The sequence below is a fragment of the Rosa chinensis genome, chromosome 6 (genome assembly GCF_002994745.2).
Source record: "Rosa chinensis cultivar Old Blush chromosome 6, RchiOBHm-V2, whole genome shotgun sequence".
Classification (NCBI taxonomy): Eukaryota; Viridiplantae; Streptophyta; class Magnoliopsida; order Rosales; family Rosaceae; genus Rosa; species Rosa chinensis.
Window position 1 is genome coordinate 31,429,749 of NC_037093.1, and position 25,637 is coordinate 31,455,385.

General features: G+C 36.8%; 2 protein-coding genes and 1 long non-coding RNA gene across 7 annotated transcripts; 2 read left to right on the plus strand and 1 right to left on the minus strand.

Moving 5' to 3' along the window:
- The first annotated feature begins 1,374 nt into the window (after positions 1–1,374).
- LOC112172365 (NADH:quinone reductase) lies at positions 1,375–6,318 on the plus strand. Its single transcript, XM_024309675.2, has 6 exons — positions 1,375–1,578; positions 2,213–2,425; positions 3,159–3,254; positions 4,578–4,723; positions 5,504–5,723; positions 5,978–6,318. The coding sequence occupies exons 1-6, from the start codon at positions 1,444–1,446 to the stop codon at positions 6,158–6,160; spliced, it is 993 nt and encodes a 330-aa protein (XP_024165443.1). The 5' UTR covers positions 1,375–1,443; the 3' UTR covers positions 6,161–6,318.
- Positions 6,319–17,794: 11,476 nt separating this feature from the next.
- Positions 17,795–23,184, minus strand: LOC121050236. 5 transcript variants are annotated; one of them, XR_005802436.1, is made up of 6 exons: positions 23,063–23,184; positions 20,079–20,154; positions 19,603–19,968; positions 19,461–19,504; positions 18,916–19,338; positions 17,795–18,798 (listed from the first exon to the last, which is right to left on the minus strand). It is a non-coding gene; the product is annotated as an uncharacterized LOC121050236 (long non-coding RNA). The 5 variants fall into 5 exon arrangements; XR_005802435.1 differs by having other exon boundaries at positions 17,795–19,333; XR_005802434.1 differs by having other exon boundaries at positions 17,795–19,338.
- A 217-nt stretch (positions 23,185–23,401) lies between these two features.
- LOC112168787 (probable indole-3-pyruvate monooxygenase YUCCA10) lies at positions 23,402–25,154 on the plus strand. The gene is made up of 4 exons (XM_024305702.2): positions 23,402–24,181; positions 24,301–24,534; positions 24,645–24,770; positions 24,853–25,154. Exons 1-4 carry the CDS (start codon positions 23,561–23,563, stop codon positions 25,015–25,017), a joined length of 1,146 nt encoding a protein of 381 aa, XP_024161470.1. The 5' UTR covers positions 23,402–23,560; the 3' UTR covers positions 25,018–25,154.
- The last annotated feature ends 483 nt before the right edge of the window (positions 25,155–25,637 follow it).

Consider the following 25,637-nt stretch of genomic DNA (forward strand, 5'->3'; position numbering starts at 1 on the left):
AAAAATATAAAATTTCTGAGTGTAGTCGCTTCCAAGAAATCCGATTCCAAGATGTATTGGATTAGATCGAAACAATGACGTAAGTGGTCGATCATAAATTCTCTACAAATTCTAAGTTTGGAGATCTCAACAAGCTCCAAGCTTGGAGTGAGCACAAACCTCCATAGTTCGGCTTAATTAGGTCTCCTCTATGATGAAGAAAAGGGAGGTTGCAAGTCCCCGAGAAAAAGAAGAGAAAAACAATAAAAACTTCAAAAAGGGAACTAAAGGAACCTTTAAAACATACCTTGAAAAGTGTAGAAAATTGCTAGAAAAATTGCCGGAATTTGGTCACCGGAGCTTGGCGGTGGGTTGCCCTTCCTTTCCTCTTTTTCCTTTTTTTTTTTTTTTCTTTTTCTTGCTTCGGCCTAGGCCGTTCTCCTTTTTTTTTTTTTTGACTCAGCCCAAGCCCTCTCCTTTTTTTTTTTTTTTCTCTGATGTGGGCCGCACCTTCTAGGCCCGCTGCCTCCTTTTTTTTCTCTCTCTCTCTCTTTCTTTTCCTTCTGGGCCGCGATTTGCTTTTCCTTCTGGGCTACGTTGTTGGGCTCCTCGCTTGCTGAGCTCGTCCAGATTTGGGCTGGGTGACTGTGCACTTGTGCAGAGGAAAGTTTGGCTGGCGATTCAAGGTGCAAAGGTTCTGCTGGCCGATTTTTGTCGTAATTTTTTCGGTTCCCGACTTCTGGGTTTTGGCTGCCTGTCTTGGAAAAATGTCACGACAAGAGGAGAACTGGGAGAATGCGAACCGGTCAGGGAACCTTTTGTTTCTTCTAGAGGCCAGTTCAGTATAAATCCGGCCGGTTCTTGGGGTGGCGCCGCCGATTCCGGACTCTTGGGATTTGGGGCTTCAAGGTATGCGGCGTTGGTGGCTAGGGTTTGAAGGTTACGAATTTAGAGTTTCAGAATTAGGGCTTCGTGCTGATAACATGTTTAAGAAAAACTAAAATTGGGATAGAATTTAGTCGAGATTTCATTGATAATAGGGGCCTCTTTATATAGAGGAGTATAAGACATAGAATCAGAGTTGTACAAGGAAAGATAATGGTACAATTAATCGGATATCTATTAATATCTCCGAGAATATCTCTAATTCAAAACTCTATTACAACTACGTCAAGTAAACTAGAGTTTGGGTCAAGACACATATTCAAAATTTACTTGAACAAAAATATCCGCATAAACAATTATAAATATTATGTCTCAGTTGTCAAATTGAAAACCAAAAGCTTCCCTGTTAAAAATAAATATAAAGAATTGGAAAGATGATGTAAAGTTAAGAAAGTCTGACGTCCTGGCTTACGTGGTTTGGCAAAATAAAAGAAACTTGAGCAGCCGTGCCACCGCCAAATGCGTATTCATCATCTGTTATTTTTCTTGCCGGGTAATTAGAGGGAGAGAGAGAGAGAGATGGGTTGGCATGGGATTCTGGGTTTTGAGTATGGAATAGTTCAGGCACCATTGGGACCTGATATTTCTGGACCGGAGCTTGTTGCTGCTGTTGCTAATGCTGGTGGACTAGCTTTCCTCAGGGCTCCTGATTGGGTATATTTCATCTACTATTTGCTTCTTCTCACATCCTAAATTCCTTTTTTTTTTTTTTTTTACATTCTTTCCTCAATTGGTAAATAGTCATAAATTTCCTCATTCAATTGTTAAACTCTTGCAAGTCTTTTCTTTTCAGCAGCTAAACATGATCTTAATAACCAAACATAGAACTGCTTAGTAGCACAAGATATTTTTTGGTTTCATTTTAAGGGATGAACTTTTATGAAACAGTAGCAATGTACAGCTCAAACGTTGCAATTTTTTTTTTTTCCTAGGCAAAATCCATTATGTGAACAATTTATATCATCTTTTCAAGTGTACAATTAGAAAAGAGTCATATACATATTTTTCTTTTCCAATTAAAAATCACGGAAAGAAGATGGTCTTTTTTTAAAAAGGGAGAAAATCTTCATTGCAAACTATTGAGAAACCTGGACATTTATACACTCATCCACACAAAGTCATCTTACTCTCTCAAATCAAAACTGAGATCCATGTCCTCATTAGACGTTCATAGCATATATAACCACATAACATAATCTTACATCTATACACACATTCACATATTAACACTTATAACTAGTGGTTTCAATGAATATGAGTTCATTGCTCAAGTGATTCCATTAACCAGGAATCACCAGACTACCTCCGAGAGCTAATCAGAAAGACTCGAAGCTTAACTGACAAACCATTTGGGGTCGGTGTTGTCCTGGCATTTCCACATGAGAAAAATATAAACGTCATCTTGGAGGAAAAGGTAGCAGTGCTACAGGTATACTGGGGTGATTGTTCTGTGGAGCTTGTGACGAAAGCTCATCGTTCTGGGGTTAAGATTGTTCCTCAAGTGAGTGTTCCTGTTAATGTTGTCCTCATTGATATTTTGAAATAGAAAGTTATGTGCTGGAATTTTTTGTTTCTCCTCATACAACCATCAGTAATTTGATATCTGGTGTATGCAAATTTTTCTGTATGTCACTGCAGCTGTGCTGATTATTAACTGCAGCTTGGACTAAGAGTAATATCCATGTATCACAGACAAACTGTATAAAAAGAATTTCATATTATAACCAGCTGAACACAAAGTAAATAATAGTAGAACTAAATTTTGGATATTCTTCTTGAGCTTCAAGAACAAAAAGCAGTAGTTCTTTCCTAGTCTAAGTTAATTCAAGTGAATTTGACAAATATAGAGAAAGGAGTGAGTATGACTTGATATGGACTAGCCCATGTGTATATATATGATTTCTGCTATATTTGAATTGACTCCTAATAATAGTAAATTCATATGCAAAAGAAAGCCTGGTCTTTCTGAAATTTGAAAGAATATTTTGTTGAAGATTTGGAAGTCCAGGACTTAATATATATGAAAATATGAGTGCATTGAGGACACGGCTTTCTGCTTCCAAAAGATAAAAAAAGGGATAGAATCCTTTACTGAGTGAAACCAGTAACAATTGTTCCACTTTGTACAGAGTAATGAAGACATATGCTGGATGCAGCATAGTTATAGATCTCTGGCTTGATTCCTTTTTCTTTCTTCCTGGAACACTTTACTGACTTGCTCATATATGAGGCAGGTAGGGAGTTTGGAGGAGGCAAAAAAAGCAATCGATGCTGGTGTAGATGCGATTATTGTCCAAGGACGTGAAGCAGGAGGGCATGTGATCAGTCAGGTAAGAGTGCTTACTAGATCCAAAATTTGAATTACTAGATCCAACATTGATATAAGATTTTCGTTTGAGAAATAGTAAGAAAATGTAAATTTGGTTCAGGGGAGTGGGACATTGTACTTCACCTTTTAAAATATGCATATGATGATATTCTCCTAGAAAGGGTTAAATCTATCGACCAGGAAAAAAGAAGTCAAGTCTCTTGTTAGATCATTTACTCACTCATGATGATCTTGTACCTTTGATCACTTGCTGCCAACACACACACACACACACTTCTATCATGTCAAATATCCTTTTCAGTCATTTTACAAGATTAAGAATATATAGCCAGAAATTGTTTTTTTGGCATGTGTGCCTGTTGAAGTAAATACAATGGATGATAAGTTTTGTTCATCAGTTTTATTTAGGTTATTGAAAATAAGCTTTCAGGCTATTAAAGATGTGCGCTACTTGAACACTTCTATCATGTCAAATATCCTTTTCAGTCATTTTACAAGATTAAGAATATATAGCCAGAAATTGTTTTTTGGCATGTGTGCCTGTTGAAGTAAATACAATGGATGATAAGTTTTGTTCATCAGTTTTATATAGGTTATTGAAAATAAGCTTTCAGGCTATTAAAGATGTGCGCTACTTGAATACACCACCTTTTCACGTCGAAGAAAGAACCAATTACATCTTGTAATTAGTAGCTTTCAAAAGTTGGGTTCAGACATTCATGTACTATGGAAGACAACCAAGTCCCAAAAGCTTAAGTTATTAGGAGGTGTGCTAACAATATATTTCAAAGTAACATACTGAAGACTGTTAAACATCTATCTTTACTGCAGTGTTTAGTAATATTAAACATTAATGCACTTTAAATTCTCCTCAAAGCTTAGGGGATAACGGTTAGGGAGTTGTTTGTATGTGCAGTCTGATGCACTATACTCACTGCCTAGACACCAGGATCAACAAACTCTAAAGTTTAGAGCGTATAACATACAGATTTGTTAGGATAGAAATAGAAAACTGTGAACTAGGAATCTCTCCAAGGCTTCTCACCAAACTAGGCTTCACACCAATACTCCCATCTCAGGGAAAAAAAACTCTGGATGCTCTGATATGGTGCTCATCACAGTGCCATAATATGGTCCTATATACTATGGCAAAGATCTATGGATACCGGAGATTGAAGAAATGCTGCTTCTGTAATATATAGGTTCAGGGAGAACCAGTAGGAATTGTTCATGTTTCACATTCTTCTCTATTCCTTGATACTCATGAGTTGAAATTACTTGAGTGTTGACATCCATCTACTTTTTACTATTTTTAAAATTGCAGGATGCTTTGATTTCATTGTTGCCAAAGGTAGTCGATCTTGTTGGAGATCGAAATATAATTGTCATTGCGGCAGGTGGTATTGTGGATGCTCGTGGATATGTTGCCGCCCTTGCCCTTGGTGCACAAGGAGTCTGCCTAGGCACTAGGTTTGATACCCCGTCACTGTCATTATTGAGCATATATATATATATATATATATATATCAGATCATATCCAGAGCGGAGGTCCGCTTTGAAATTAAAGTGTGAACTTCAAGTTTTTTGTCGCTTTTCAGTCGCATATCCACATCTCGACCGTTCAGTTTTTAAGTACTAGTATATAGATCATCTCTACAAATTTTCAGCCAAATTGATGATCGTTAAGGCATTGATTACTGCCTTAAAGCTAGTACGGTTCAGGTTGACAGATTTAGTCTGTCGATTGGTTTAAGCGAGTTAGATACCTTAACGATTATTAATTTGGCTGAAAATTTACAGAGATGATCTATACACTAGGACCTAAAAATTGAACGGTCGAGATGTAGATATGCAACCGAAAAGAAACCCAAAACTCGAAGTTCACACTTTAATTTGAAAGAGGAACTCCGCTCTGGATAAAACATATATATATATATATATATATGAACTTGATAAGTTTTTTGGGTTATTTGGTTATTGTTATGATGCAGTTTTTCATGTTAGATTCTGGGGATGAAAACATTTCCAGATTGTAAAATCTTGCCTCCTTATAAAGAAGGAACCATTTCCGCTACAATCCAATCACAATATTATTTTTAATTTAGTTTCTAGTCATTGGTTTCTCGTAAGAATTTGGGTGATTTTATGTTTATTGTTGACTTTTATTGATACTAGTAACAGAAATTTTAAATATTTAAAATATAATTTGTAGTTGCAAAATTTAAATTTTGATATCGAGACATTTTACAGGTTTCTTGCAACTGAGGAAAGTCATGCTCATCCCACATACAAGAGGAAGTTGGTTGAATATGACAGAACTGAGTACACTGATATATTTGGTCGTGCAAGATGGCCCGGAGCACCCCATCGTGTTTTAAAGACGCCTTTCTTCACTGATTGGAAGTCTCTTCCTGTTCATGAAACCGAAGCTAATCAGCCAGTCATTGGTCGAACAACAATACATGACAGGGTAAGAGTCCATGTTGATATACTAGTCAAGTCAAGGCCTCCATGGAAGTCATCTCCCAATAATTAATTTTTTTGCTAATGATTTCATCTTTGATTCTGTACACTACTTTTATATGATAACTTTTGTCTCATGCACAACTGAAAATTAATTGGAAACTGTAAATGTTTCCCATGAACCCTTGACATATTTTTGAGGTGTTTCCCATGAACCAACAGGAAATAGAAATCCTTGACATGTTTCCCATGAACCAACAGGAAATAGAAATCCGTCGTCTTGGCGGTACAGTGCCAAATGTGACGACAACTGGGGACATTGAAAGCATGGTTTTGTATGCTGGCCAAAGTGTAGGCCTCATCAAGGAAATTTTGCCTGCAGCAGTGGTGGTAAAGAGGCTAGTTGAGGGCGCTCAACTTCTAATCAAGCAGAAGTTCAGTTAAATGTTGTAACTCACTAGGCACAGCTAAGTATCTCTGGGTCGGTCTATGGTTCAATCCTGCCCCTTGTATATGTCCGTCTGTGTGTGTGTATTTTTTTGGTGAAACAAAGAATATATTAAAAAGAATTCATAGTCTAAACCATTGTTTTAAAACGCTAAGGCGTAACCCGAGGCATTTTCGGAGAGCCTCAACAAGATGTAAGCCTCGAGGCATAAGGGAAGCCTTGCATCATAATAAAATAAGTACGTATTAAAGAAAAATTTAGTAAAACACATGTATACAGAAAAAATAACAACTAATTATGTCTATAGAAAACATAGGTGTTTGTATTGTAGTGTGCCACTAATTGTATCTTAACAGATATAAAGTATTTAGGAAAGTTGGAAGACCATAGATAAGGATGAATCAAAGTAGTCTTTCAAAAAACCATAATAATCTTCCAAATTACATGTGATTGTCGATAGGAGCTTTAACCAGTATTACTTGATTGTATATATCAAGAGGCCGGTATTATATAATCTTCACCAAAGCTGCTTCTCAACGTCCTCAATCAATTAAGCACAAACCAACTGTTGTGAAAGTCATCTTATCCTGTTCTGAGGTGCTTTTACCAACTCGATCATAACCTACTCTCTCTCTCCAGCTATTACAGTGCCGTCCCTTTGCGACAAAACCACAGCATATAGCGCCCAACTCTCTCTCCTTCTTCCGTTCTACCCCTTTATTTCAATCTCTATCACGACTTGGGGCAGAAATCATCTCCAAGACAACGCAGAAGTTCAAAACTCATCTACCATCTTTTTTTTTTTTTTTTTTTTGGGGGCACACGCCTCCATCATGTTTTTCACACCTCACCACGCTTTTCAAGCCTAGAAGTACGCCTTCGGTGCCTATACGCCTTGTCATGAAATCTGAGGCGAAATATACAAAGAATAGAGCCTTTTGCGCCTCAGGCGCACTTTTTAATACATTCGTCTAAACACATCTAATTCTAAATTGATTATAAAAAAAAATTAAATAAATAAATTTAAAAAAATACAAAAAAACAAAAAAGACAAACATGTTTAACTCTACAAATGAAAAAACGTCTCAGTACCAGAGTATTTCCTCATCGGAGTAGTGCCTATTGAACATTTTCACTTTTCATTGAATAGCAAACTTGCACGTCAAGGTCTCAATGGCCACATTTTCAGCTTTCATTGAATAGCAAACTCGCACGTCATGGTCTCAAGGTGTATCGGGCGGGAGCTTTGAAGGTGGTGTTTAGATCAGTACTAGGTGGATATTTTGCATTTCCATTCAAAGTTTCCTGGCTGCTCAAATTAGTCTGCGCAGAGTTTACTTCTCGTCAATTTTTTTTATAAAACATTTTCCTTAGGTAATACAAAGTTAGGTTTGTCTGCCGAACATGAATGTATTGGTACATTAAGCAGACTAGTTCAATAAAAAAGGAGACTAGTTCGATATAGAGGAATACTAATTTGAGATCAAGTCAAGCTAGTTTACTTATGCATGAAGTCAGTCTACATCTATATCAAATTTAGCCCACTTAAATGTATTGGTACATTAATGTACCGTAGAATTTCCCTACAAAGTTTATGCCTGTGAATATCTGTCTTTAAAATTGGTCTACTTATAATACTGTATAAATAGGGTTTTTTACTTCAACAGTGTCTGAACTCTTCGAGGACTTTTGAAATGATACCTGAACTTTCAAAGTTATCAATGTGATACCTGGACTCATTTTTTAGTATCAACGTCATACCTACGATTGATTTCGATCCGTCAAAGAACCGTTAACTATGACCACGTGCCCAGCACGTGAGGCACTTAATGAGGTGAAAAGACTAATTTACCCTCAAAAATATATACTTCAAAAATGTTTGAACTCTTCAAGAACTTTTGAAATGATACCTGAACTTTCAAAGTTATCAATATGATACCTGAACTGATTTTTTCGTATCAACGTTGTACCTGCAGTCGATTTCCATCACATAACCGTTAACTAAGACCACGTGCCCAGCATGTGAGGCACAAAATAAGGGTAAAAATGACCTTTCCCACTTCCTTTAGTTCTTCACGTGTCCTGTCGTACCTTTAGTTCTTCTTCTCCATTTCTATTTCCTTTTTCATCTGCAAAATGGTAATCAGATGGGATGATGACATTTCCTAGCAAAATGCAAAACCCAAAGCAAAACTTGAATCCAATTCTCTGATGGACGAACACCGCCGGGGACTCCATCTCATAGAAGTTCTCAAAGCACAACTTTGCTTCTCTGAATTTATTGCAGGCCGGAGCGGTGTAGACCGTTTCACGACGCTTGGCCTCCAGATCTGAGACTTGGAATTTACCTGAGATTTCAGACAGAGGGATCAGAAAGAGATAGAGAGAGAGAATATGGCTTGCGGCAATCCAGACCTTCTTGTGCAGCTTGTCGGAGATATGACGGAGGAGGGCCGCGCAATCGTGGCACTCGGCTTCCTCACCGCAACTAACATCACAGCATAAGTTCATGAATTTCAGACTTGGAATTTACCTGAGATTTCAGACAGAGGGATCAGAAAGAGATAGAGAGAGAGAATATGGCTTGCGGCAATCCAGACCTTCTTGTGCAGCTTGTCGGAGATATGACAGAGGCGGGCCACACATTCGTGGCACTCGGCTTCCTCACCGCAACTAACATCACAGCATAAGTTCATGAATTTCAAAAATAGTCCGTGTCTTTGTAATTGAATCAAAATATGTAAAAGTGAAGGAGACTGAGAGTCTCTCTTTCTCTCTCTCAACAGCGGCGAAAAGGCGAAGGATGGTGATGATGGGAGAAAACCCAAAACTGATTTTTCCGCGACTGTGTGTCTGTATATAACTATATCTATATGTATATGATTTATCGAATAATGGGGCAATGATCATTTCACTAATTCCAGCTTCTAATCAATTTGTCCAAAAAAGAACCGGCCTTTGGTTATTTGCGGCTGTAATATCAGTACTTAGTGGGAGCATCGGACGAGGTACTCCGGCTAGGCAATTGGTGGCGGTCAGGGCAGGTGAGGAACAATCTGAGGGTTTTACGGCAGCGGAGGTGAACGACGGGGCTGGCGGATGGGCTGCGCGTGGGGCTTCCGGCAATGACGGGGCATTGAGTGGCGAGGAGCTTGAATTTTTGCAAGGTAGCCATATCGATCTAGCTGAGTTCGGTTGTAGTCAGGTAGTGCTTGGAAAGGGTTGGGTGGTTGAGAGAGAAGGTGAGATCTGATTTGCGGCCATGGCTTCCAATTGGAGGGGACAAATCAGAGGGAAGAAGACGTCGAAAAAGAAAAACAAGAAAGAAAAACAGAAAGAAAGAAAGCAAAAAAAAATAAAAAACAATACTTTTGAGGGTAAATTAGTCTTTTAACCTCATTAAGTACCTCACGTGCTGGGCACGTGGTCATAGTTAACGGTTTTGTGACGAAAATCAACCGCAAGTACGATGTTGATACGACAAAATGAGTCCAGGTATCACATTGATAACTTTGAAAGTTCAGGTATCATTTCAAAAGTCCTCGAAGAGTTCAGACACTGTTGAAGTAAAAAACCCCGTGAAGAACTAAAGGAAGTGGGAAATGTCATTTTTACCCTTATTTTGTGCCTCACGTGCTGAGCACGTGGTCATAGTTAACTGTTCTGTGACGGAAATCGACCGCAGGTACGACGTTGATATGAAAAAATGAGTTCAGGTATCACATTGATAACTTTGAAAGTTCAGGTATCATTTCAAAAGTCCTCGAAGAGTTCAGACACTGTTGAAGTAAAAAACCCGTATAAATATCATATTAGTTCACTTGCTTCAAACTAATCTCGGCTTGTACACAAAGAAATCTCCTAGCCCTAGCACCAAGGGTAAAGAGAAAGTTTAGTTTTATTTTGAGAAATGGTAGAAAAAATGAAGAGAAATGGCGTTAATAGAAGAATCCTGGAGGCACTAGGAGACCTTATGGCTTGGAGATGACACATGGAGGCCCAAAAATCTTCTAGATTAATATGGATTTCGGCAAAATGAGAAGAGCCTAATTGATGTTGGGTTGTTGGACGAAAAAGAGATATTTTTGGGATTAAATCTTTATTTTTCCGTGAATTATCAAGAGAGAATCATGAAGATAACATGAAAATCATCAAGGATATGACGTTGGGATATGCTTTGGAGAATTTCAAGGAAGGGTGAAGTATGTGCAACAAGATAAGGCTCAAAACAAGTCCAGATTCGTTGTCCAGATTCATTCCTAAATTCTCTCAAGATATTTTGGCTGGAAATGAAGAATAGAATCAGATTAAATCTCTAGATTTTTCGGCAAAAATATATTTAGAGGATTATGGACTTATTTTGGAGCATTTTGATTGGTTGGTTGACATAATAGAGCTAACATAGCGCTATGTGATTGGTTAAAGCTGTGTGGAATTATTAGATAATTCTTTGGGAAAATAAAAGAAGATTCATGAAGCTTGGAGACCAAGTTCACGTCCCCTATATATACACCACACCCTTGGACATTTTTCAACACATTGTCCCATTCAGAAAGCTCCCATAACGTCAAAGCTCTCTCCCTCTCTCTCCACTCTCTAGTTTTCAAGTTCTGCGTTTTCAAGCAAGGAGAGGAAGAAGAAGAAGGAGCCATGAAAATCCTAGCCTCCATCATCCACCTTGAAGCCGTGAAGCCTTGAAGACTTGCTTCCAAGATTCAAGTCCAACGTTTCAAGCTCTCCATCTCTGATGCATCAGTCAAAGGACCAGCTGCAAGCTAATTAATGTCCATTGGAAGTGCAAGAAGTAATTTAATTCCTTGTCTCTAAAACAAGTCATGCGCATGGAAAGCTGTCAAGTCATCTTTGGTCATAGTGAGAGTCCTATTGAAACTTGAACTTCAATTAAGTTGTGTCTTTCATATATATCATGTAATATTGGCCTTGTGGGAAAATTCATGTGATTGAAAGTTTATCAACAGTGCATACTCTGTTCTTTGGTGAGTGATTCTCAAACCCTATCACCTGGTTCAGTGATTCCCAGATTAAACCCCATTACACCAGCACCCCATATACACCTGCATCAAGTGGTATCAGAACGGGTTTTCCGCTGACCAATCCTATTGTGGGTGTGTGTGTTTTCTTTCTGGCCTTCATGGTGAGGGGGCGTGGCAATCGTAGACGAACAGCTCCAATTGATGACGTTTATCAACGTGATGAGATAGATGAGTTGAGACAATCCAATGACAATTTGCACCGAATGATGGAAGAGATCTTGAGGCGGCTCCCCACTCTAGGGGTGGAAATCATGTTGGTGGTGGCATTCCGCAACCATTCAATATCCCAGAAGAACAAGAACATGGAGGCTCTAACGACTCAAGTTTCGGTACGACTACGTCCGAACAAGTGCAATTGCAATTTGCTTGGGCAATGGAGCGCCTTGCAAAGGCATTAGAAAATGCTGATAAAAGTATTCGTGTTGATGTGTCTGATTTCCATGGTAAGCTAGATCCCGAACCCTACTGTGATTGGGTTACCTCTTTAGAGACCTTCTTCCAATGGAAGAATATGTCTGAAGATCGGAAGGTGAAGTTTGTAGCCACAAAGCTCCAAGGTACTGCTCTAACTTGGTGGCAAGAATATTAGCAACGTCGGGAACGGAAGGGACTACAACGTGTCAATACCTGGGCTGAAATGAAATTGAAACTTGATGACATGTTTTTTCCCCATGATTTCAACCAAACTCTATATCTTAAATTTCATCATCTTCGTCAAAGGCAAGACCAAAGTGTGGTTGATTACACAGAAGAGTTCTATAAGCTTTTGAGACGTCTACAATTGCAAGAAACTGATGATCAACTAGTTGCAAGGTATCGAAGTAGCTTGAAACAAGAAATATATGATGAGATTATTTTGCATCATTTGCGCACGCTGGAAGAGTGTTATCAGATGGCTTTAAAAGCAGAGGAGAAATTGAGGAGAGTAACTTTAAAGCGTTTTATGAAGACTCCAGGGAGCGGAACTTCAAACGAGAAATCAAGAGCACCAAGAACCTTTAATCAGTCGTCTTTTGGAGATAGAAGGAATGAACGTGCTAGTAGCCCGCGAGGTCATGAGAAGAGAGATGTCAGTTGTTTTCGATGCGGTTTGGAAGGGCACATGGCCTATGAATGTCCAAAGAAAAACAAAGAAGCTCGTCTAAACATGATCAATGAAGAGTATGATGACTTGCCAATTTATGACACTGATGGAGAGGGAGATATTCATGAAGAAGTGTGTGAACCAGATAGTGGAGCTGAGAACCTTGTTATACGATGTGTTTTGGCTGCACCTAAGTCAAAAGGGGAAGATCATTGGCTGCTAACAAATATTTTCCATACTCATTGTACAGCTTATGGTAAGAAGTGTGTGGTTTTAATTGATTCAGGAAGCTATGAAAATATGGTGGCAAGAGGGATGGTTGAGAAGCTACAACTAAAATGTGAAAAGCACCCGAGACCTTACAAAATTTCATGGTTCAAAAGGGGTGGTGAAGTTCCAGTTAAGGAAAGATGCTTAGTGAGATTCTCTATTGGTAATTATCAAGATGAAATTTCGTGTGATGTACTTCCCATGGATGCATGTCACATTCTACTTGGGCGGCCATGGCAATTTGATCGGAAGGTTCATCATGATGGCTACAACAACACATACTCTCTCAATCTCAAAGGGATCAGATATGTTTTAACTCCATCTAAAGAAGCAGTACCTAAGGAGGCACCTATCAATCTTTTGTCAATGAAAGAATTTGCAGAAGCATGTGGAGAGAGTGGGATTGCCGGCTTATCCTAGCACAAATGAGGAAGAGAGTTTGAAAGTACCGCAAGGTATTCGGAATTTACTGGATAAGTTTTCAGATGTTGTTCCTAAAGAGTTACCGTTTGGCCTACCACCTATGAGAGATATTCAACATAGAATTGATTTGGTTCCCGGTGCCACTCTACCTAATTTACCACATTATAGGATTAGTCCAAAGGAACATGCAGAGCTGCAACGACAAGTGGAGGAGCTTTTGAAGAAAGGATATATCCAAGAAGTATCAGTCCTTGTGCTGTTCCTGCTCTTCTCACACCAAAGAAAGATGGCACATGGAGGATGTGCATAGATAGTCGAGCAATTAACAAAATTACAATGAAGTACAGGTTTCCCATCCCTCGACTTGAGGACATGTTTGATATGCTTCATGGGGCACAAGTATTCTCCAAGATTGATCTCCATAGTGGCTACCATCAAATAAGAATTCAAGCTGGTGACGAATGGAAAACTGCTTTTAAGACTAAGGATGGGCTTTACGAATGGCTTGTCATGCCATTTGGGGTATCCAACGCTCCAAGCACCTTCATGAGATTAATGAGTCAGGTATTGAAACCTCTCGTTGGCAAATCTGTGGTTGTTTATTTTGATGATATTCTCATATTCAGCAGTAATTTGAATGAACACTTGCATCATGTTCGCCAAGTGTTAGAGATTTTGAGGAAGGAGAAATTGTATGCCAATCTGAAGAAGTGTTCTTTCATGAAAAATAATGTAGCATTTTTGGGCTACATAGTTTGTTCAGAAGGAATTAAAGTTGATGATGAGAAAATTAAAGCAATTGTTGAATGGCCACTTCCCAAGTCCATTTCTGAGGTACGAAGTTTTCATGGGCTAGCCAGCCACGTTCTATCGACGTTTTATTCAGAATTTCAGTGCCATAATTGCTCCTCTCACAGATTGTATGAAAGCTGGTCCATTCACTTGGACAAAGTCCGCTGAAGAAAGCTTTAACTTAATTAAACAAAAGCTTACTGAAGCACCAATCCTAGCATTGCCGAATTTTGAAGAAGTGTTTGAGGTGGAATGTGATGCATCTCATGTGAGAATTGGGGCTGTCCTAAGTCAGAATAGGCGTCCAATTGCTTTCTTCAGCGAGAAATTAAATGACGCCAAGAAGCGTTATTCCACTTATGATGTGGAGTTTTATGCAATAGTGCAATCCTTGAGGTTTTGGCGGCATTATTTAATCCATAAGGAGTTTGTACTATATTCTGATCAAAAGAAGCTCAATGCAAGACATGCTAAATGGGTCTGTTTTCTCCAGGAATATACATTTGTTATTAAACATAAGCTTGGTGCAAAGAACAAAGCAGCTGATACACTTAGCCGCCGGGTATGTTTGCTTAACACTTTGGCTTATGAAGTTGTTGGGTTTGATTTGCTTCCACAATACTATAATTCTGATCCATTCTTTAGCAAAGTTTTGGTTGAGTGTGACGTTGGCCAAAGTAGGGAGTTCATGTTGATGAATGGCTATTTATTTAGAGGCAATCTACTTTGTATTCTAGAAGGATCTCTAAGACTTCAAATCATCAGTGAGTTACATGGGGGAGGCCTAGGTGGGCATTTTGGAAGAGACAAAACTTTGGCATTAGTTCAAGAAAGGTACTACTAGCCAAAGATGAGGCGTGATGTTGAGAGGTATGCTAATCGATGTATGATTTGCCGGCAAGCAAAAGGGGGAAAGCAAAATAGTTGGCTCTATCAACCACTTCCTATTCCTAGCCAATCTTGGGAAGACATTAGCATGGACTTTGTATTGGGTTTGCCAAGAACACAGCGGGGAAATGATGCAATTTATGTGGTTGTGGACCGGTTTTCAAAGATGGCTCATTTTATTCCATGTAAAAATACCACAGATGCTTCACACACAGCTCATCTTTTCTTCAAAGAAGTTGTTCGATTGCATGGCGTTCCCAAGACCATAACCTCATATCGTGATACCAGGTTCATGAGTCATTTTTGGAGAACTTTATGGAAGCTTATGGCCACCAAGCTTCAATTTTCCAGTACTTGTCACCCACAAACTGATGGACAAACTGAAATGGTGAATCGTACATTGGGAAATCTCCTGAGGTGTCTAGCTAGTGATAGTCCACGTCAATGGGACTTTGTGATTCCCCATGCTGAGTTTGCTTATAACAGTTCCAAGAACTGCTCCACTCAAAAGACTCCATTTGAGATTGTATATGGGAGAAATCCAAGTCATATATTGGACCGTGTCATGTCCCTAACATTGGCAAGAGTAGCATGGAGGCTGAAGAGCTTAGTAGTCACATCCGTGAGCTTCAAGAACAAGTTCGAATGAATCTTGAAGGGGCTTATGACAATTACAAAAGAGACGCTGATGCACGCAGACGACATGTTGAATTCCAAGAAGGTGATTTGGTGATGGCTTATTTGAGGAAGGAAAGATTTCCAACTGGTACTTATCACAAACTAAAGAAGAAGAAGATTGGTCCTTGTCGAGTCTTAAAGAAACTTGGACCTAATGCTTACAAACTTGAACTACCAGCAAGCATGAACATCAGTCCAGTTTTCAACATCTCAGATCTTTATCCGTTTCATGGTGAACCAGATTCAACTACTATAGCTCTTCAAGACATTGACATCTCATCTACACCTAAAAAGACTACCTTACTGGAGGTTCTTGATAGCAGGGCCATTTCGACTAGTCGAGGTACTTACACACAGTATTTAGTTCATTGGAAGAATCTGCCCAAGTCTGAAGCCATATGGATTAGTGAAAAAGACTTGCGTGAGCTTGATCAAGTTACATGGGAACGAGTGGTCCATTCCAAACTCGAGGACGAGTTTTCTCTGGGAAGGGCAGATTGATGCATCAGTCAAAGGACCAGCTGCAAGCTAATTCATGTCCATTGGAAGTGCAAGAAGTAATTTAATTCCTTGTCTCTAAAACAAGTCATGCGCATGGAAAGCTGTCAAGTCATCTTTGGTCATAGTGAGAGTCCTATTGAAATTTGAACTTCAATTAAGTTGTGTCTTTCATATATATCATGTAATATTGGCCTTATAGGAAAATTAATGTGATTGAAAGTTTATCAACAGTGCATACTCTGTTCTTTGGTAAGTGATTCCCAAACCCTATCATCTGGTTGAGTGATTCCCAGATTAAACCCCATTACACCAACACCCCATATACACCTGCATCAATCTCTATCTCCATTCACGGTGTAATTCATTCTTTTTCCTTGTAACATTTTTGGTTTCCTCGTTTGAATTCGTATGAATTTGTTACTAGTTAACCTAACATTTAGGACAAAATTTAAGCCCAATTCTTATGTTTGAATAAAGATTTTGAATTCTATGATTGTGATTTTAAGTTGCTTATATGAGTTTGTTCGATTGAATTTACTTGATAGAAATCTTTTTTATGTTTATCTTATATGGTTCGAAACATCTAGGGTTTACATATAATTGGTGCTAGATTCAGGTTAACAATTCACCTAATAGTTTTGTGAACCTAGATCAAAAGTAGTAAAGGCTTTGGACAAAAGTCGAATTCAATTGAAGAGGAGTACAAATAGATGAACTTATTCATACTAGGTTGTGCACTCAAGTTGATATCCTTTCTCTATGCTTCTTGCGTTGAACATGTGTTGATTAGCTAGCTTTCTAGACTTTGATTGCATGTTTAATAGGATTAGTTTAAGTGCTTTCACTTAGATTAATTAGTAAAGGAAAGTAAAATATAGGAAATCATTTGCTTCGAATGTTTCACATGATCAACTTCTTTCTCGTGACATAGGTGATCAATTATAGGATTTGAATTGAGTTTAATCACATGGAATTGGTTTTGATCTTTGTTTCTTACGTTTCCCCTTTGTATATGTGTTTTTACATTTTCTTTATTTTAATTTTCGAAACCATAATGTTAAAACCCCCCTTGTTTCGTTATTTTGTATATATCCTTTGTTTTATTTTTGTAAATATTATACTTTGTATTTATTTTAATTCTTTATTTGTTTTACAATGACAGGTGTACCCTCAATCCCCGGACTGAACGATCCCTATTTACCATATACTAACGATGACATTTTTCAGGGTTAAATTGGTGCTACTTTTAGCATATCACAAACCAAGTAATTTATATTTTTGCGATAAAATAAATTCATATTCAGAAATTAGTAATTACTATTTTCATTCCATCTTTCTTGCCTTCACCAAATTGCACCATTAAGATTTTCCAGGTCAATGAAATTCATAATTTCTAAGTTTAGAATGCCAAACGAAGTAATTCATATGTTTGCTATAAAATAAATTCATATTTAAAAATTATTAATTACTCATTCTCATTCCATCTTTTTTACCTTCACCAAATGATACCATTAAGCTTTTCCAGGGGAAAGAAATTCATAATTTTTAAATTTAGAATGTCAAACGAAGTAATTCATATTTTTACAATAAAATAAGTTCACGTTTAGAAATTAGTCACTAACAACAGCGCCCGGGCTTTGCTGCGGGATGTGAATCGTAACCATAATGTCTTTTCTTTATTCCTTAAAGGATGATCTTATCATAGTAGTGTCAAAAAATAGACCATCTAAGTTTAAAGTTTACTTATCCCTTGGCCCTTGCTTCAACGTTTTGCTATATACATAATAGCATTCATCTTCGACGGCTGCAAACTTCTTTTTCCATCATAAAAGAAAGTTGTTTATCAACGAAATTAACTTGTCAACAACTTGATGAGTTGATGAGCATTAGCATGGAACAAGTGGCAACAAATTGAAATAAAGGAAATAAACAGATGCATGTCAATGAACAATTGTCAGCTAGATTGGATGAGCTAGATACATATATGCGTTAGCCGTTGAAAGCTATCACACACTGATGAAAATAACCAATAGTTATGCAGAAGATTGCATGGTATAAAGTGGAATCGCTGCTCTTAATAAGGTTTTCTGGACATTTGCCATCATTACTGCACAAACTTCTTTGGTTGTTTGATGGCTTAAATCCGGTTCGATCGAAAGTCTCTTGATCTAGCTTGCATTGAGAATCTCTTTTGTTGAAGACTCAAATCACTTCGACTAGTAGAATTTCTTCTACTCCAGTGGATAGGTCAACAACTTGTTATTGACAATTTTGATATCAGTAATTTGAAAACACAGGACAATTGTGACTAATAGATTCAAAACAGAAGAAAAAAAGAGTAGCTATAAGGAAAAGTAAGACTACCATACTATGTCTGCAAGAGGTGTTATATTTTGCGAACTCTTCTGAACTCTTGTGACCATACCTTCTCAGTTCTCAATATCAACCGCTCTGTTTACTATTTACTAAATCACTGTCCTATTTACTAAATCCTTCGAAATCCTTTCTTCCCCTCTGTTTTCCACCCATGAAATCCTGAGTAAAAAACTTGAAGACAAAAAAGCATAATTAAAAAGTAAAAAAAAAAAAAAATACCCCAGCATGAATGGAAAACGGGAATAGAAGCTCTCAATTATTTGGCGTAAAAATATAATCTTTCCCTTTCTATAAACCCAATTTTCAAACTTTCTCTTACCAAAACAGGCAATTCAGATGCTGAATTATTCTGACAATAAATCCACTCACACATAGCAATCAAACCCAAAACAGGCCAATTGAATCAAAACGCAACAAACTGTTTCCACAACCAAATGAAAATCTGAGAGATAAAGAATCAAACTTGGGGAGTTTTGTTCACCTGGGTTTTTGGTCAAACCCCAGAAATCTACAGCCTCACGGGGATTTCCACTTTCCCAACTCCTCCTACTTGATGAGGCAAAGAATACTACAAAAAAAACAAAACAAAATTGAAGCTTTAAACAATTAATCTAAAGTGAAAAACTAATCACCTATCAAACAGAGGAAAAGGGCAAAAATTTGCCTCAGGTTTTGTGTCTACTACCACGAAGAAGAGATGTCACTTCCTGCTCATGGCATCATCAACCTTTGAAGAACACCTGCGAGCATCATGGACAAATTTAATCAAGAAACCAAGAGATCTACATAACCTGAAAATCTAGACAGATATTGAACACAGCAGCACACACAATGACCCACAAAAGCAAAGCTGTTCATAATTTACATCTCTATTTATTTCATATGCAAGTAAAACCTCATCTGAATTTGGTGCTTGAATTAATGAAATTGATGACTTATAAGGGCCCCCTTGAAATCATCAGATTGTGAATCCATCGATGCAAGTGTGCGTTAATGAGCTTGAGCTTTGGGAGAGAGTTAGGTTGTTGTCATCCTTATGGGCTTCCATTTCTTTAAAATTCAAAAAGTACAGCCTCTCTTCTATTTTTCAAAGTAACAGATATCTGACCTAAAAAAATGCATATCAGTGGCTTAATTGCAAAGAAAAACTCAGAATCTGGATGAGGTATATGTGGCAAAATAGTAAACAGTTAATGTAAGACTTTAATTTCTGCACATGAAGGCATTTACCTCTGCGGATCTCTCCAGAGCTTCAAGCTGCTCCAAAAATCCTTCTGCAGCTTGAAATCACCAACAAACAGGAAACCAATCAATATCTTTCTTCTGAATATTGAAAATAGTCATTATATAGTCTTATAATTGAAGTACTCACATTGGAAAACTCTAACACCATTAAGATTTTCATTCTCCATAACTGAACCTCTTGGTGAAGACCCTTCCTCTGACTCTTCTGGGACAGAAGAAGGGGGTTGAGGTGGAGAAACATATGCCACTCTCAATTTGCACTCCACAACCACATGTCCTGCCTCTTTATTGAACTACAGACAACCCTAATCCCCCAAATGAATAGCATTCGACATAAAGAACCCATACACATCAGAATCCACAACATTGTGTACTGTAAGTACCACTTCTAGAGTAATCTCTTTTGGAGTTGCACCATCATTGGTTTTTACACACTGAAGGATAAACTTGTCCTTGCATTGCAGGTCTGGAGCAGCCTCTTTCTATGCTTGCACTATAACCAAATCAGAACATACAATTTTTAACATTAATCTTTGTAAGGTAACAAATTCACATATACAACAAACATGACCAATACAACACAAATGAACCTAAAAAAGCAACCTGTACAGAAATTATATTCGAGCAATATTTCTTGCACTTGGGTCAGCAACCTGTCCTCTCAAAGTCTTGCTCTTTCCTGGTTCATACCAATAATAATTCAAACACAAATTTTTATAATCTAACTCATACCACAACAAAAATTAAATAAATTTTATTGTAAATTTTGATAGATAAGTAAGAACATAAGCAACTAAAGTTAGTGATAATGAAAACAACAGCAGCATAATATTCACATAAGCTTTTGGATAGAAGTTTACTTAATGTGGACATGATATGAACATTTCCGCTTAGTCAGTTGGTCTTTACCTTTTCTATACGCTCAACCTCCATACTTAAACAATAAACACCCGAACCTTCATAAATCTCTGAACATATAAAAAACCAAAACTGTTTCCCCCTCCATTCTTCCATGGTAACAATTAATGCCCAAACATAATGAAGGTAAATTCGACTCTGCTATTTGTTTATTTTAGTATTCATTGAAAATAGAAGAGTAGACAGACAACACCAGAAAAGCTAGTAAATCTTCTCCTGCAATTTTCAGTGATCTATAATTCCTATTCAATTGTCACGTTCCCACTGACTTTTTCCACAAATGGTTTTCTAATTTAGAATTAATATTCTACATTTTTTTTTTTTTTTTTTTGCTTAATGATGATATTCACCCAACTGAAGTTGTTAACTTGAAAGATAAACTATTCCGAGTAATTTAAAAAAAAAATCGTGAAATGAGATTTTACTCTTGATTCAAACATTCTCTTTCCATTCATTCTCTCAGCAAATATTTGATTACAAATATTTACCTTCTTCCTCTCCTTTTCTCATTATCATCAATGTCAACAATAGTGTCATCTTTGAAATTTTTACAGAGATTAACAATGAAAACAAAGGAGTGAAACTGTAGGATAAAAACTACTTTTGATAGCTTGAAATATCTCTAATTAATCACCCAGATTTCGAAGTAGAAGAAAAACAAAACTTGTAAGGGATAAAAACCCATATTATCAATTGAAAATTAAACACAAAAAAAAACAATAAAAAAGAAAAGCAGATAAAAAAGAGAAATTTTAAATACACACCCCAAACTACTTAATACACATCTCTATTATTTTATATTTCAAATCAGATTTTATAGGTAGATTAAATGACCAAAATAAACATCTATGTATTAAAAGAAAAATAATAAGAATCATATCTTCCTTATATATATGATTCTATAATTATAAACACAATAAATTTATATACATGGCATGAGGTTTAAAACAAGAATAAAGTCAGAAACCATCTAATTTAAATTTCCTTTAAATAAATTGTAATTAAATGGGGTGAGAAACCATATAATTTAGATTTCAAAATCAATGGCATTTAATGTTTTTAAAACAAATCACTTTACTCCCACTTTTTAGTTCTTTTTTTTTTGAGTTTTTCTATTGGAACCTCCAAATTTACTCACTTGACCTCTATGCTTTTTACACCTCTTATCAAATTTTCAAAAACTAAATTTACTCACTAAACCTCACTAAACTTCCTCAAATAACCTCACTCATATAATTTGCAAACAAATTGTTATCTTTAAAATAAAAAATTTAGTCATTTCAATGATTTAATCACTCTATAAATCTTAACTAAATATACATTTATTAATTAAACTTAAGTTTCAAAAATTAATGTCTAATAAATAAGAAAATGCCATGAACTATTATGTTTTTTTTTCTATTTTAGTTGTGCAAAAACAAAAAAAATGAAGAAATCATTTGTTTTTATTCTAAAAAAAAAATCATTATTTTTTTAATGTTTATTTTATTTTATTTTTTGTACCACATGATTAATTATTTAAATATTTTTAGATTTTTTTTTTTTTTTTTGCAAATATAATGGATTGACTTCGATTTAGGTCATAAATTATAAAAGGATTTATTTTGTTTTACCTCACCAATATGCGTTCAACATATATATCATACATTTTTATGTCACATGATCTTAATCATATTTTTAATTCTTATTAAACATATATATGACTTTAGTGAGTATGCAATGAAATTGGAAAATGAAAATAGATAAGAAATACAATCTAATATTTTTGAACTAGAAAGTCTACATAAAATAAATATAATATTTTTTTGGTATAATTATTGTCCTTAATAGTCATTTTATAGTAGGTTATATATGTCATTTAATAATTCATAATAGAGTGAGGTCAAGTGAGCAGATTTAGGGGTCCCAATAGAAACTCTCTTCTTCTTTTTTCCTAAAAGTTATGATTACTCAATTTATTATCTAATATAAAATATCATATGTATAAAACTTTGTAATTGTTAATTTGTTTGACTATAAAATGACAATTTTGTAGTTCCGCCAATGTGGAGAAACTACTGATACAATTTTGGTTGAATGTTCGACTCAAAATTTTATACTTGATCAGTATGGTGTTTGGTAGATGAGAACTCAACTAATACAAAACTTATTTCTAAGCATCTATTTGAAGGGAACAACAATGAATCCTTATGGACTTCCAAATAACTAACAAAGTAATTAATATGGTCAATTATAAAACACTAATATGTCAATATATACTAATCAAATTAAATAGTAGCCTTAATGTAGTTAAATAATACTGTATTTCATGGTTTTTTAGTTTAAGGATATTTTAGGTAATTTGGGTTGTGTATTTAGTAAAATATTAGAATGAGAAATTAAATGGTAGGTGTATTGAGTAAGGAGTGTGTATTAAGTAATTGGGAGTGTGTATTTAAAACTTCTCGATAAAAAATAACAAAAACTACAGAAAAGAAAAGATTTGAAGACTAATTGAATGAAAGTACAAATTAATCATATGGTAAAACCAATCGAATACAGTAGCAACGCAGCGGAAAACTGAATGAAAAGCTTGAATCAAAGAATTTGAATCAGACCGTCACTAGCTTTTAGACATGGAGTACAATTTTGTATGTAAATGAAAAATTAAATAAACGTAAAATTCTTACCAAGCCTTGAGTGATACTGATGTTGATGGGGTGTCCGCTAAGACGAGAGAGTGATGTTGATGTCCGCTAATCCCTTTGGACACTGTTGGTGCAATCTGGAAGCATCACAAACTTTCCCTTTGTCTGGATTCTGGATTTGAACTATTTGGCAGTATATAGAAGTGTTCTACATCGACTTGGATAATGAAATATCCAGCCAGAAATACGTTGCTCTAGCTTGAATTGCATCTCTTCCATTGCTAACCTTGATAGTCTGCAATAGCTGATGTCGATGCAAACACGTATTTCCAGAAAGAGCAAGAACCATAATTTCTCTATCCTTATCCTATCCATCAAAGTCAGCGGCAGAACCACAAAAACAAAATATCTCAGCTGAGATTCAAACCCTCACCAACTGTTCCCGTGGTTCTATAACCGTGGAACTCATCTTCAGTATATGGTCATAAATTAATCCCCACCTTGCTAAAACTGCACTCTACTACTACACACCACCAAAAAATGCCGGAAGCAGTGGTGATAGTAGTTGGGGCGGGCCCGTCCGGCCTCGCCATGGCCGGCTGTCTCAGCCGGCTCGAAATCCCATACCTACTTCTCGAAAGAGAGGACTGCTATGCTCCTCTTTGGAAGAAGTACTCCTACGACCGTCTCCACCTTCACCTTCAGAAGCAGGTCTGTGAGCTCCCCCACATGTCATTCCCGTCCTCTTATCCCACGTATGTACCCAAAAAACAGTTCATTCAGTACTTGGATGACTACGTTGCACATTTCAAGATCAGTCCCATGTACCACAGAAATGTCGAGTCTGCAAGTTATGATCAGGGTTCTGAGAGATGGGTTGTGAAGACGATAAACAATGATGAGGGCTGTCGTGGTGAGGAGGAGGAATTTTTGGGAAGGTTTTTGGTGGTGGCTACTGGTGAAACAACAGATCCATATGTGCCAGAGATTGAAGGGTTGAGTAGTTTCAATGGGGAGGTTCTTCACTCGACCCGATTCAAATCCGGGGCTGAGTTCAAGAACAAGAATGTTTTGGTTGTCGGCTCTGGGAATTCCGGCCTGGAAATTGCTTTGGATCTGGCAAACCATGGTGCAAAGACTTCAATCATTGTTCGGAGCCCGGTAAATAGTCAAATCTGACTTACTTTTTTTTTTCTGTTTTTTTTTTACCGTGTATGATATGTTGTGGTGAAATATAAGATTTAGCTTTACATTATATGAAATGTTGTGGTGTGCGGCAGTTTCATTTTTTGTCAAGGAGGATGATGTACTGGGCCGTGGTTTTGGTGAGATATCTATCGTTAAGCAAAGTGGAATCTTTGATGGTTTTGCTTAGCAAGCTGGTCTATGGAGACATGACCAAGTATGGGATAGCCAGGCCAAAAGAGGGCCCCTTCACTATGAAGATCAAGTACGGGAAGTACCCCGTCATTGATGTCGGCACCTGTAGTAAGATCAAGTCCGGCGAGATTCAGGTAAACAAAACAAGATCCTCTGCTCCATACGCATTTTTCGGTTTTATTGTTTCAAGTTTGTATTAACAAGATAATTAAATAAAAGTCTAAAACAAAGACTTGCAATGCAGGTTTTACCCGCAGAAATAGCTAGCATAAGAGGAAACGATGTGGAACTCAAAAATGGGAAGTCATACCAATTCGAGTCCATCGTTTTCTGCACCGGATTCAAGAGATCAACATGTTCGTGGCTTAAGGTGATTATACTAATCAATTACAATAAACAAAGTGTAGTTGTTTTTTGGCCTCAATTCATATGGATTTATTTATTTTGACTAGGGGGATGATTATCTTTTGAAAGAAGATGGGATTCCAAGACAAAGTGTTCCAAACCATTGGAAAGGACAGAAAGGTTTGTATTGTGTTGGACTAGCAGGAAGAGGACTATACGGATCTGGTGTGGAGGCTCAAAACACAGCCAATGATATCAAGTCGTCTCTGTAATTTTCAAAACCAAGACCGTCATAGCTACGTACCTTCAATATATTTCTCTTCTTTTTCTAATGTTCAGTGGGGGTATGTATAAAAAATGTGATGAATGTTAATTTCTACAAAATCAAAGAATGAATAGCTTATAACTATTGTTACAGTAGCAATTACAACAAGGATCTCCAGGCTGACTGGAGCAACTTACGGATACAAAATTACAATTTATGCTACCTCAAGAACAGTTGGGAAAATTGTTACACTTAGCTCTAGCAAAGCTCAACAATCAATAATAAGAATAATGCTAATAATAGAAGAGAATAATATAGGCCTCAAACTTATAACAATCTTCCGACTGATGGCTTCACTTGCATTGGGAAAAATCTGGTTTACGAAGGAGATATTAAGCCCAAATAAGTCCATCAAAGCCAATTTCCAGTTTTGAAACCAGACTGTCACCCAAATACTCCTGGTCAGCTTGGCCGTCCACAACTGAATCTACGGAGGGCTCCAACAGATCGGAAGATCTTTCAGGTGGAATCCCGTAACCTTTGAGAATGCTGGTTGAAGAAGCTAGTGCAGCTTCTCTTTCTAGAACTGTTATGTAGTTGTGTTCAAATTCGAAGACAAAGTACTTG